A 13,404-nucleotide genomic window follows, 5' to 3' on the forward strand; every position below is an offset into this window, starting at 1 on the left:
AAAGGGACGGTTCACCTAGAAATGAACATTTGCGGTATATCTGAATGCATTTATTCACTACAACATCGGAGACATTTTGTTTAGGAGAAATTGTGGTCCATGCTGTTTATTAAAATGCAAGTCTACAGCTACAGGCACTTTGAGAGTAAAAAAAACATTTACAGGCAAAACAGAATTGATTCCTGTGGCTCCTGTCTAACAACATTCTGGACAGAAAGCTTCCTGTCACCCAATATTGTATATGCGCTGATGTAAACTCACACATGAGCTGATACTGTTTGTTGTATTCATTCATTCATTCAATCATTCATTCATTCATTCTTTCATTCATTTTCTTTTCGACTTAGTCCCTTTATTAATCCGGGGTCTCCACAGACCCACAGACTGGATGCTGCAACATATAAAAATGTGAAAACATCCAGAATTTTCTCCTATTTAGTACAGTTTTTTGTCTTTCCTTACATGTGCTACTGTGCCTTGATCAAAAAGCAAAAAAAAAAAAAAAAAAATAAATAAATATATATATATATATATATATATATATATATATATATATATATATATATATATATATATAGGGGTGTCACGGTGGCGCAATGGGTAGCAAGATAATCTCATAGCAAGAAGGTCGCTGGTTTGAGCCCCAACTGGGTCAGTTAGTATTTCTTTTAGGAGTTTGCATGTTCTCCCCGTGTTTGTGTGTATGAGTGTTTCCCAGTGTTATGTTGTGGCTGGAAGGGCATCCGCTGGGTAAAACATATGCTGGATAAGTTGGTGCTTCATTCCGCTGTGGCAACCCCTATATATATATATATATATATATATACAGTTGAAGTCAGAATTATTAGCCCCCCTGAATTATTAGGGCCCCTGTTTATTTTTTTTCCCCAATTTCTGTTTAACAGGGAAGATTGTTTCAGCACATTTCTAATCATAATAGTTTTACTAACTCATTTCTAATAACTGATTTATTTTATCTTTGCCATGATGACAGTAAATAATATTTGACTAGATATTTTTCAAGACACTTCTATACAGCTTAAAGTGACATTCAAAGGCTTAACTAGATTAATAAGGTGAACTAGGCAGGTTAGGGTAATTAGGTCATAAGGTTAGGTTAAGTTATTGTATAACAGTGATTTGTTCTGTAGATTATCGAAATAAGACTTTCTCTAGAAGAAAAAATATTATCAGACATACTGTGAAAATTTCCTTGCTCTGTTAAAAATCATTTGGGAAATATTTAAAAGAGAAAAAAAAATCAAAAGAGGGCTAATAATTCTGACTTCAACTGTCAGACTTCAACAATATATATTTATGTATGTATGTATGTATATATATATATATATATATATATATATATATATATATATATATATATATATATATATATATATATATATATATATATATATATATATATATATATATATATATAAAAACTAGGGCTGGCCGATAAAATCAGTATCTGTATTTACTGACCGAACACCATTGTCAATATCGATAAAAATTGTATGAAGCGATATAGTTTTATTAAAATGTGGCTGCTGAGCGCGTGCCTTGGAAGCAATGATAGTAAACGTAGGGTGTAAGTAAGTAATTTCCAATTAAGTTATGCTCGCGCATTTCCAGGCACATCTAGTTGAAAACATTGGAACTTTTCAGAATGCCGTGAGCGCAACACGATTCATGTAAGTAGAACTAACCAATCTGCTTCACATGTTGTTTGGAATATATACATTTTAGTAACGGTAGACTAATTACCTCAGACAAACACAGCACACCCAAACACTGCATGCTTTTTACTTTTCTTCATAAACTTGTATCGGAGCTGCAGCAAATGGTTTTTCCATTTGTCATCCTTTGAGGAAATGGTTGATGGTTATGAGAGACGCCATAAAAAAGGGTAAAGGAAACCACGTGCAAGAGCTTGTCATTTCAGGTCAGAATAACAACACATGTGGAAATGAGTGCGGTGGCTAGCAGCAGTGAGATTGTAAATAAAAAGGTGTGAAGATGTCGCCAGAGTGGCTTTTTGGTTTCTTTTCTTGTGCATCCCAGCCACTAGCACCCCATCTGAGAGTTTTTAGCATAGGGAGTAATGTAGTCATTCAACTTCACAATTTGTAATAATGCAGTATGAATTTGAATAATGATGGTTTGTTCCTTTACTTTAAGGCTCAAATTTGATTATCATAATTCGTTCTGTTTACACAGTTTGAGGTTTACTGTCTCATTATTATTCACATCTTAATGTTTGCTTTGATCGTTCATCGTTTACACTTTACCATTCCATAACAATTTATTCATAAAGTTTGAGTCTCTTTGACACTGAAGTTTATTATAAAGAAATCAGATATTTTGTTTAAATAAGTTTAAATTAAGTTTTTGACTGTTGTGTCTTAGTAATGTTAATAAATTATAATAAAGGGGTTTAAAAAATCCTAATATTTCTAAATGTATTGTTAAAATTTTTTTTCATTAATTATCAAAACCGAATGATATAAAACATGATATAGTGATAATTAATTTTTTTTTGCAATATCGCCCAACCCTATTAGATACCATGTCTCAAAAAAACAAGCAATACTAATCATACAAAAATAAGACTACAGGAAAAAGAATGACTACATTTTGTAAAGGAATAACAACGCAATATGTGCATTAGAATAATCCTTTTATTTACTTTCCTTGACAATGACGTAATGATAATGAATTATGATGAATTTGTTTTTAGCTGCGTAAAGATTAAAGTAAAATGGTGTTTCTGAATGAATCAGTATGTTGTGTGGCGGGGAGTGGTCGACCACGCACTGGCTGTTCTGTTGAAAATATCACCACTGTCAAAGACATGACACTGAGCCAAGAAGACTAAGAAGAAAAAGGTAACGAGTGATATAAATTAGGTGAGGTGAAAAACGTATACATTCATTTATGATTTGTCTTTTTGGCTTAGTCCCTTTATTCATCAAGGGTCGCCACCACGGAATGAACCACCAACTTATCCAGCATGTTTGCTACCCATTGTGCCACTAAAAACGTAAACATATATTGTAATTTCATCTATTTGCCATATAATTACAAAATATAATAAAGTTAGAGGTAATTTAATGAAATTCTGACAGAAATAATTTTGCTTGGTTTTATTTGAGACACGATGTGTATATATACAGTTGAAACCAAAAGTTTACACTAGAAATGGAACATAACCATCTAATAAAATGTCTGATGGTAAATCATACTAAACGTTTACTATTTTAGGTCCGTTAGGATTATTAAATCATTTACATAGAATAATGAGACATAATGAGATTTTTATTTATTTCTAGACAGTCAAAAGTTTACATAAATTTCCTTGTTTTGTACTTTTCCATTTTTTTAGCTTTGCTTTTAAACTTTATAACTTTAAATGTTTTGGGTATCCTTCCACAAGCTTCTCACTATAGTTTGAAGGAATTTTGGCCCATTCCTCTAGACAGAATTGGTGTAACTGAGTCAGATTTGTAGGCTGTCTTGCTCACACAAGCTTTTTCAACTCTGCCCACAAATTTTCTATAGGATTGAGATCAGGGCTTTGTGTTGGCCACTCCAAACCATTCACTCTGTTGTCCTTAAAGCACATTTTAACTAATCTTTCAGTGTGCTTATGGTCATGGTCTGTTTGGAAGACCCATTTGTCGCCAAGTTTTAATTTCCTAGCTGATGTCTTGAGATGTTGCTTCAGTATTTCTACATAATTTTCTTTCTTCATGATGCCATCTATGCTGTGAAGTAGACCAGTCCCTCCTGCAACAAAACAGCCCCACAACATGATGCTGCCGCCCCCATCCTTCACAGTTGGGATGGTTTTCCTAGGCTTGTAAGCTTTCCCCTTTGTCCTCTAAATGTAACACTGGTCATTATGGCCAAGCAGTTTAATCTTAGCTCCATCAGACCACAGGACATGTCTCCAAAAATGATTCTTTTTCCCAGTGTAATTAAGCAAATTGTAATCTGGGTTTTTTGTTGATCCTGGCTTGTTGATTTTCCCATGTTGTCACACAAGGAAGCAGTGTGTTTGAGGTTTTCCTTAAATACTTTTCTACAGTTGTGCCTCCAATTAACTCAAACGTTGTCAAATAGCCAGTCAGAAACTTCCAAAACCTTTGTATCATCTAATCATCTGAGCTTTTTCAGAGGCATAAAAATCTTATTGTATGTAAACTTGACTTTCAAGAAAAGTTATAACAATTTCTCAAAAAATATCTCTCAATATTTTGCTATTAAGCAAAACAGAAACAAATGTAATAATCCTAACTTACCTAAAAAGAGATAAAGTTATATGTGAATATAACTTTCATATATATGCATCTCCAGCATCAGCTTATGTGTGCATTTGCGTCTGTTTATACATCATAATTTAACAGAAAGCTCCAGACTGTCGTGTCGAAGCTGTGAAATAAAAGTAATAGTGTTATAAAAATGTTCTTTCGCATAGATCAGTGTTTCTCAACTTGTGGGTCATGACCCAAAAGTGGGTTGCAGAAGCATTATGGGTCGCTGAGTGGGTTGTAAATTTAGATTTTGACAGATGTGTCTGAAAGCCAGTGATGTTTCTTGTCAGATGTGATTCATGTACGCGAGAAAGACATGTTCCCTTAAAGGCCATTTCAGATGGGACGTAACATTCGCAAGGGTCTGGTTCATTTTCAGTGGGAGAGATGCTTAAAACAGAGTGATTTCACTGGCGGCAGAGAGGCGGCACACACAGTGCTGGAGAATTAACTTTCCTGACCTGTCAGCTGTTATTCTTTGCTCACAGCGCACTCCTCAACTGCACACACAGATGCGGCAGCACACACACAGCGCGTCACTTCATTATGAATTGGGAGGAAAATAACCAGCATGCACCTTCATTTTGACTATGTGGCTCATAACATGAATTTTTTTAATAACATTTGGGTTTTTTTTGTCTGTTTATTTTATTGTATCAAAAAACAATTTAATGTTCATGTGTGTGTCAATAAGATTAAGGTGGTGCTTGAGTTGAATGTGGAAAATGTGTGGGTCATGGCAAAACCACTTGAGAACCACTGGCATAGAAGAAAATTTTGCTTCCTCAATATTTTGTCAACGCATTTTGTATATAATTTATTTATTCTCAACATGCCAGTGGCTTATTAGCATGCTATAAATCACCATGGGCCACTATTTCAGCTAAAAATCTTCTTCCTTGTTTTAGAATTTTTGGGTGAACTATCCCTTTATTTTGCCAGAATTAACAAGTCAATGTAAAATGTGGATGAAGTCCCAGAAATGTTTCTGTTTTCTACCTCAATTGCCCATCCTCTTCTGTCGATCCAAGAATTTCTGTCGCCTATCAGTCGGGATCTCATCCAAGCTGATACCATGGTTGCTCGCCCTTTGTGACGACATAAAGCAATTTGTCAACACATCACACTGAGAGGATTACTGCTTACAATATACACATGATCAAATGTAAATGAAGATTAGTTCTCACCCAGGAGTAAGGTCTGGCGGTATAGGTAACGGCTTGTCAAATCCATCCCTCCCAACCAACCAAAATGTTTCTTCTACACCTTTACCCTTTAAGAAAAAGACAGGAGCTCATAGGATTTTCAAAAGCATTGTACTGTGTAGTCTAGTGTGTGTTTCCAGGGTGTTTGCTTTCAGTTTTGGGTAAAGTTACTTTTAAAAGTACTAGATTACAATCTTAATATTTTTTTTTTCAAATAAAGTAACTACATATACTTAGTTACTTTTTAAGGCAGAGTCAATTGTGCCAACAAATTTTAATTTAGTTTTAGTCTTTTGACATAAAATGCCATCAATTCAGTTCAGTTAATTTATTGGTACATGTGGGTAGATTTGTTTGTAGCAAAGTTTGGCATTTCGTCCCCTTAGAATTATAAGGTTCTATCTGCGCTTAGAATGATTGTGAGACATTGAGCTTCAAAGTTTTTGCATTCCATATTGTAAACAGTATGTGTATAACATTTGTGTGTTTTTTTAAATAAAAAGTCTTAAAATGTACACAACTTATAAAAAAAAACATCCCATAATGTAAATAAGTTGTCATTTAATAAGAACATGTTTTGTCAGTTTGTCAATCAAATCACACATACACACACTCACATCCTGTATACACATATAAAAAATGTACAGGCAAAGTACATAAAAAAAATTAAAAAAAAAAACTTTATAAAATGTTACAAATTAATCAGAGCGACAATTAATATTGGCACAGAAAAAATGCCATGTCATATTTTAGTCTTCTAAATCATAGTTTTAGTCAATGAACATTTTGGCTTAAGCAAAAAGATTCTTATTAATTAACCTTACAATTGATCTACTCTGTCCAAAACTAGATTCTTTTAGATTTGTCTTCTCATTGATTTATTTGTACGTCAATGTGTTTGTCAGCAGCAGTGGTCAGAATACTGTGCAACTGACCAATAAACCTGTTTTAAACTGTTTAACTTTGTATGTCCTATACAGTATGTTTGTATCATAAAACACCTAAGTAGATATTTACCAAGTCATACCAAGATCAGTGCATTGTGACATCTCATAGGGTACTTCTAATTTCAGATATGTTCTTTTCGTATATTTTGAAACTGCACAACATCAGTGCATTGCAGAAAAGGCTTTTTTATACACACATTCTGAAATGTGGTGTATTTTGAAACTGCAAAACAGCATCAGCGACTTAAGTGCACATAACAAAAGGTTCATATTATGTGACTAACATTTGTTTAAAGTGTTTTGTTACAAGGAAAGTATAATTTTTGCTTCTTATTTGAAAAGATTAAGATTGCAATAAGCTTTAAAAGTAACTTTGTTTGACACTTTGCTTCCCAGTTGTAAAAAAAAAGAACTCTCTGTGGGTATGTTCACTTAACTTTTAGTGAAAAAAATATTTAGCATTTTTGAAATGTTTCTCATATAGGTCACAATGTTGTCAAAACAAACCTTGTTCACACAGACACCCAGAAATGACTAAAATGCTGAATTACACAACAGGCTATCTGCTAAAATCACTAAAGAAATACAGCACTCTGCTGTTGCTTGTTTGTAACATCTTTGGATGTAACATTTTCAATAGATTGACAAGAGTATCAGATCACCTACATTGAAATTGTGCATATGAACGGACAAAACACAAAAGTTGACCCTTTTTTGATGAAATCATTGTTGTGTTAAAGTACCCTTAAAACATACATTTTACTCTAGTTTTGCTAAAAATGCCATGTTGTCCTTGCTGCAGTCTGTAGCATGATGATGTACAGGATCTGGTCAAATCAAATACTGATCAAATACTTAGTGGACACCATTACAGTAACACACCTATGCTACTGTGACAGCTGGGTTTAGGTTTGGAGTAGAGGTAGATGTTAATAACACACAATGTCATGGGTAATTTAATAATTATTATAAATAATTCTCGTTTCTAGCAACAACCACTCACAAATCTGATCCAAGTGGCTTTGTGCTAGTCTGGACCTCTGAGAACACACTCAAGAGGTCCAGACTAAACCAGACTAAAGGGTGTGGTTGCTTGATTGAATAATTAGCCAACTGAGTAGTTTTTGCTTTAGCTTTTGCAGTTTGCTATTTGCAGTATTTGGATTGATCATATTTATGAGGTGTTTACCCAACACCATTTTAACTTCTTTTGAGTTGGAAAATGTTTTGTGGGAGTAAAACTCAAAAAACAGCTTTTAAATTGCAGGTTTGTGACTGATTGGCTTTTATGTTAGTGTAAACATGTGATTTAATAAAAAAGGTTTTAGTGTGTAATAATATGCATCATGTTTTCCATTTAAATATTTGTGCAAATACTTGTCAAAAGATTAAAAGAAAATCAGCAGATTGACACTTTAGCTCTCAAATTTTTTTATAATATCACAACATTTCGACCTACATGGTCTTCATCAGGTCGAAGCGTTTCAATATTTTTAAAAATGTGAGCGCTAAAGTGCCAGTGTGCCAATTTTCTTTTGATATTTTGCTACTGTGTTTATTTATGATCGAGCACCTGCCTTTGAGCCTTCTAAGATGTGCGCACATTTCTGTTTCAAATACTAGTTAACATAAACAACAGACACAGACTAAATGAGAAGGGTATAACGAAGGTTAGAGCCATCTCCGAATGGGAGAGCCTTCAAGCTCCAAGTTGGCTGTACAAATCTAATTTTTTTATTTATTTAATGTCTTGTACATGACACAGAGTCCAATAATGTGCTTTGTGAATGTCTACACCTACACCAAACCTAAACCCAACCTCACAGTAACCTGATGTGCTTTATTAATATCTGCTCCACCTACACCACCTAAACCCAACCGACTTGTGGTTTAAGTCCCTCCCACTTTAAGGTATATATATATATTAGGGGTGTCAATGTCATGATGCATTGTTGTTGCGATTTTGAATATATTTCAGTATTCTCCAACATCATATACTTTTTTTGTATACTTAAAATGAGATCTTTCAGTAATGTCTGTTTTAACTAAACAGAAACATCAGTTCTTTTTTATTGCTGCTGGATAAATGGGATTATCAAGCAGAAAAACTGTTTGTCACTATCATAAAAATCTGTCATAAATGTAGTATGCATCTTTCTGAGATGCTGCATTTTCATTATTTGACTAACTTTACTGCATGCTGAAGGTGACCCAGCTCTTCAGAAAAATAAAAATCAAGTTCAACACCACCATCTAGTGGACTTGGATTTTATAGTAAATAGTATAATAAATAAGTACAAATAATATAGTAAAATTATCATAATAAAAACACTACACAAATTGTTTATACAAATAATATAATAAAGAATTGCTGTTATATTGATGTAAACTTCCGTATATCTGTCCAATATAGTCATGGAAAATATCATGATACTGTACTGTGTCAATATTTTACCCCACCCCTATATAAAGCATACAGTAGTATACAGTATATACAGTGTACAGTAATCAACATTTGAAGTGGATCAAAATAATTTTTCAAAATTGTCCTAAGACAAGAATGTGTGTTTAATAGTTTTAGGACAACTTTCATGAAAGGTTTGGACCCACTTCAAATGCTCAGTTCTTTATTTGCAGTAAAGTCACCCATAAAAGCCATATTAAATCAGTTTACAGTGATATTATATATCAACATATCAATATCTGTTCTCTTCAACAGAGATGTGAAGTGTGAGAAATGAATCAAACTGACTCTCTATGTTTTCTAAGTTTGTCTGTAAGCTGCAGGCATCACACTTTCAGTTGGTCCAGAGTTAATAATAAACTCTGGATTGAACCCTGAGATAAGAGAGGACGTTTATATCAAAGCATTGTGAAACCACTGAACCTAACAGTCTTAACCAATGTGGGTTTGTTTGGTTTTGTAAATTTTAAACCTACTCTGTAAACGGGAGTTCGCTCAGTTGGATTCAAGCAACAGGCCAGTGGACTGTTTGCTGTTTAAGATACTGACCGGATGCATAATACAGCATTTTTAGCCAATTCGTAAGAGTGTTTTGACAGTGTTGTTGCCTGTACTTGACACATTTCAAAATGCAAAGGAGAAACATTTAGTACATTACAGCCCTGAGTAGTTGGGATTTTCTGTGTTGACTTGTAAGATACAAGCCTTCCTGTATTACAAAGCACTAATAACTGTTTTATTATTCTTTTAGAAAACTAAAAATGGACAACACTAGTTAACCAAATGAAAGAGATTGTATGTTATTGATCAACCATTGCATTGATTTTTTTTCATTTTATTTCATTAGCATTTATGTGGTATTTGCCCACATGTATTTCACATATTTCTCCCCATATATCTCGTACTGCACAGTTCTGAAGTGTGATTAATATATAACTTATATTTATATATGCTTTACTTATATACTAAGTACAACTTAGGAGTGATATTTCACCCTAAAATGAATATTTGTTTGCTGTTTACTCACCCTCAAATTGTGTCAAATATGTGTTTTTCTCTTTTTCTTTGTCGGAAACAAAAGAAGATATTTTAAAGAATGTTGGAAACCGGTAACCATTGACCATTGTAGGAAAAGTACAATTTTCGCGATTTTCTGCTTTCTTCAGTTGTGTTCAACATAATAAAGATATCAAACAGATTTGGAGCAATTGAAGGATGAGCAAATGATGACCTAATTTTCAGTTTGGGGTGAACTATCCCTTTAAGAAGAAAAAAATGTGACTGAGATGATGGCAGAACATTGGAACAGATGTAAGTTATATAATCATGTGATGTGATTATGATATAATAATTTTCTCTCAACAAATATTGAATTAGTTATTGTACTTTCTGTTTAGATCACAGTTATAGGTATAGTCATTTCAATCCAAATAATTTCTCTGAAGGTAAAAGAGCCTGAACTGAAGAAACACGTCAGCGCGTGTGTGTGTTTTCATACCTTGAGCTCGGTCCTGCCCCGAGTATCTATTTTGTAGCCAAGTTTGAGACTGTTTAGGACATCAACTGTACTCTGGTTGACATGAATTCTGTAAGCTGTAGAAACAGGGAAAACACAAATTAACAGAAAACATCTGCACATACGGGGGATCTCAAACAGAAATCATGAACGTGTGTTGCAGAAATACACTTTAAAGCAGAGATGACCAAAGTTGGCCTATGGTAACCTTTGATTTGGCCCACCATCCCATGTGAGAAAAACTTTAGAATGAGGGCTGGGGCAAATGCCTTCAACAGAGATCATCATTTCTTATTTAACGTAACCTTTTGTTTGTTGGTTTGTTTGTTTAATTGTTGAACTACAAAAAAAGTCAACTGAAATGAAAGGTTTCAATTAATTGTTGTGCATGAATCAGATTTTTAAAAATGTAAATACTGTCACTCAAAGATAAAAGACAATACACAAGACATTGATGTGCGAATCAAGACAAAGGCAGGTTCAGCTTGACTCATGTTTTTAGCATTGAACACCATTGTGTTATAAATGTGTTTGCTTATGTTTTTATTATAAGAAGTTCATTAAAAATATAAAAAAAAATAATAATTATTATCAATATGATTGAAGTATGGGCGACGCAGTGGCGCAGTGGGTAGCACGTTCGCCTCACAGCAAGAACGTCGCTCAGTTGGCGTTTCTGTGTGGAGTTTGCATGTTCTTCCTGCGTTCGCGTGGGTTTCCTCCGGGTGCTCCGGTTTCCCCCACAGTCCAAAAACATGCGGTACAGGTAAATGGGTAGGCTAAATTGTCTGCAGTGTATGAGTGTGTGTGTGAATGAGTGTATCATGTGAATGTTTCCCAGAGATGGGTTGCGGCTGGAAAGGCATCCGCTGCGTAAAAACTTGCTGGATAAGTTGGCGGTTCAATCGGCTGTGGCGACCCCAGAATAATAAAGGGACAAAGCCGACAAGAAAATGAATGAATGAATGATTAAAGTATTTTTTATAATATTAATAAAAAATTACTAAGGCAGCTTTAATGTAATAGTTTTTTATATTTACATTTGATATTCACACCCTGAATCCAGTTTGGTTTTTGGTCCTTCATAAGAAAGAGTTTGGGCACACCTGCTTTAAAGTAATGGTGTTTCCTGAGAAAACGCTAGATGGCAGCGTTGTCCTAAACGGACTGGACAGTTCGCTCTAAACTCCACCACATCCTTCACGACTTTCTGTCACTTACTGTAGATAATCTGCCCAACTGCTTTAACCATTTCATCCACAAAATGTAATTAGACAGCACGAGATTTGAGACCTATGAAAATATCTTAAATCTTTTATTTAGGATTAGGGTTAGGATTTTTGAAAATGTTCTGCTCTGTAAACAAACTCTAGATGTAGGTTTTCTTTGCTTGCTTGTAAGATCTAATCTGGTATAATTAGGCACTAATTATTTTATTATGTTTGTCGAAATCTTCAATTATCCAACACAAACAAACCAAACCAAGTCAAGGAGATTATCTATGCCAGAGATGCCCAAAGTAGGGCCAGTAACCTTTGATTTGACCCACTATCCCATCTGAAAAGAGAGGGAGAATGATGGGCATGAGGTTGGGGTGAATGAACGTAACCCTTTGTTTCTTTGTTTTATTGATGATTTACAAAAAAGTCAACTGAGATTTAATGTTTTAATTACATTTTGTAAATGAAGCAGACTTTATTATGTAAATACAGTCTCTTGACAAAAATTGATGTACACGACATTGGAGAGCAAATCAAGGCAAAGGAAGGCACAGGTCAACTAGTGTTTTCAGCAGTGTTTCCATTGCGGTATAAATGAGATGAGTTGTTACTGTAATAATATGTTTATCATAAAATGTTAAAAATTATACTCCAATAATTAATATGATTAAAAGCAAGTTTTCTAGTTATTTTTAAATAATACTGAATAAATTTAAATATAACCAATGTCAAGTTAATGTTATACCATGTGATATATTCAGTTTGGTATATATTTAGCCCACATCATCCCTCAATTAAGTTTGGCTTTTGGCCCTTTATAAGAAAAAGTTTGGGCACCCCTGATCTATGCGATTGACACATTTGCAGCTGCAATGTTTTCTATTGGTGTATTTTTATTTGTGAAATGGTTTCACAATTTAAAATAACTCAGTGTCATTAAATCAATCAGAAATCATTCAAATGTGTTAATTTGCTGCTCATTTATGACTATCAATTTATTATGTCAACGTTGAAACTGTTGAGCTGGAAACATTTAAATATTTTATTAAGAATTTATTAACTAATATAATATTAAAAAGAACTGCATTTTCAAGAAGAGATGAAAACTTTATCGATTTTAAAATGTCTTTACTGTCACTTTTGAAAACTCAAATGCATCCTTGCCACTCAATTTACTGTACATACTTTTTTAAAGTCAATAGCAAACCTTTTATCATGTTTCAAACTTTCTTCTTCAGCACGAAACACCAAGTAACCTTTCTGGGCTAAATATGGAAGAAGGTCTGATTAAAGGTGAGACAGTTCAGGGTGATAGCGGAGGCTGAGTCCTAAGAGGACATTAGCTTTAAAGCAGAATTTTCTTTCTAATTTGGCTTATACTCTTAAAAGCTTACTAGGAACTCTGCACTTTAAGCCCTCTGAGCTTCTCACTGACATGCACTCGCTGATCAGCACACACACATGCACAACTACTGAGTCTTCAAACTGATCCTTCGCAAAGACAAGTTCCAGGAATCACGACTTCAGAGACGTTTACAATCGCTGACACGGTTACTATCTGACTTGTGCACGTGCTCATACATATTCAACACGAAACGTTAGTCGGTGTTACTCACGCAACCCTGTGGATTCCATTCGGGAGGCTGTGTTTACTGTGTCCCCGAACAGACAGTATCGAGGCATCTTTAAGCCAACTACACCTGCGACCACTGGACCTGTAACACACACATGAGAATGAG

At 34.2% G+C, this 13,404-nt stretch overlaps 1 protein-coding gene across 6 annotated transcripts in view; it reads right to left on the bottom strand.

Annotated features, from left to right (window-relative positions):
• gucy2d (guanylate cyclase 2D, retinal) overlaps positions 1 to 13,404 on the bottom strand; it is a 37,773-nt gene that overhangs the window by 1,266 nt on the left and 23,103 nt on the right. For all 6 annotated transcript variants that reach the window (XM_087251162.1, XM_087251164.1, XM_087251163.1 and 3 more), the window contains 4 exon segments: positions 13,282 to 13,380; positions 10,428 to 10,522; positions 5,501 to 5,586; positions 5,313 to 5,401 (listed from right to left, as the gene is read on the bottom strand). In XM_087251162.1, the coding sequence (XP_087107288.1) occupies positions 5,314 to 5,401; positions 5,501 to 5,586; positions 10,428 to 10,522; positions 13,282 to 13,380 (368 nt within the window). In that variant the 3' untranslated portion in view covers position 5,313.

Source organism: Danio rerio, chromosome 5, assembly GCF_052040795.2.
Source record: "Danio rerio strain M-AB ecotype USA chromosome 5, GRCz13ab, whole genome shotgun sequence".
Lineage (NCBI taxonomy): Eukaryota > Metazoa > Chordata > Actinopteri > Cypriniformes > Danionidae > Danio > Danio rerio.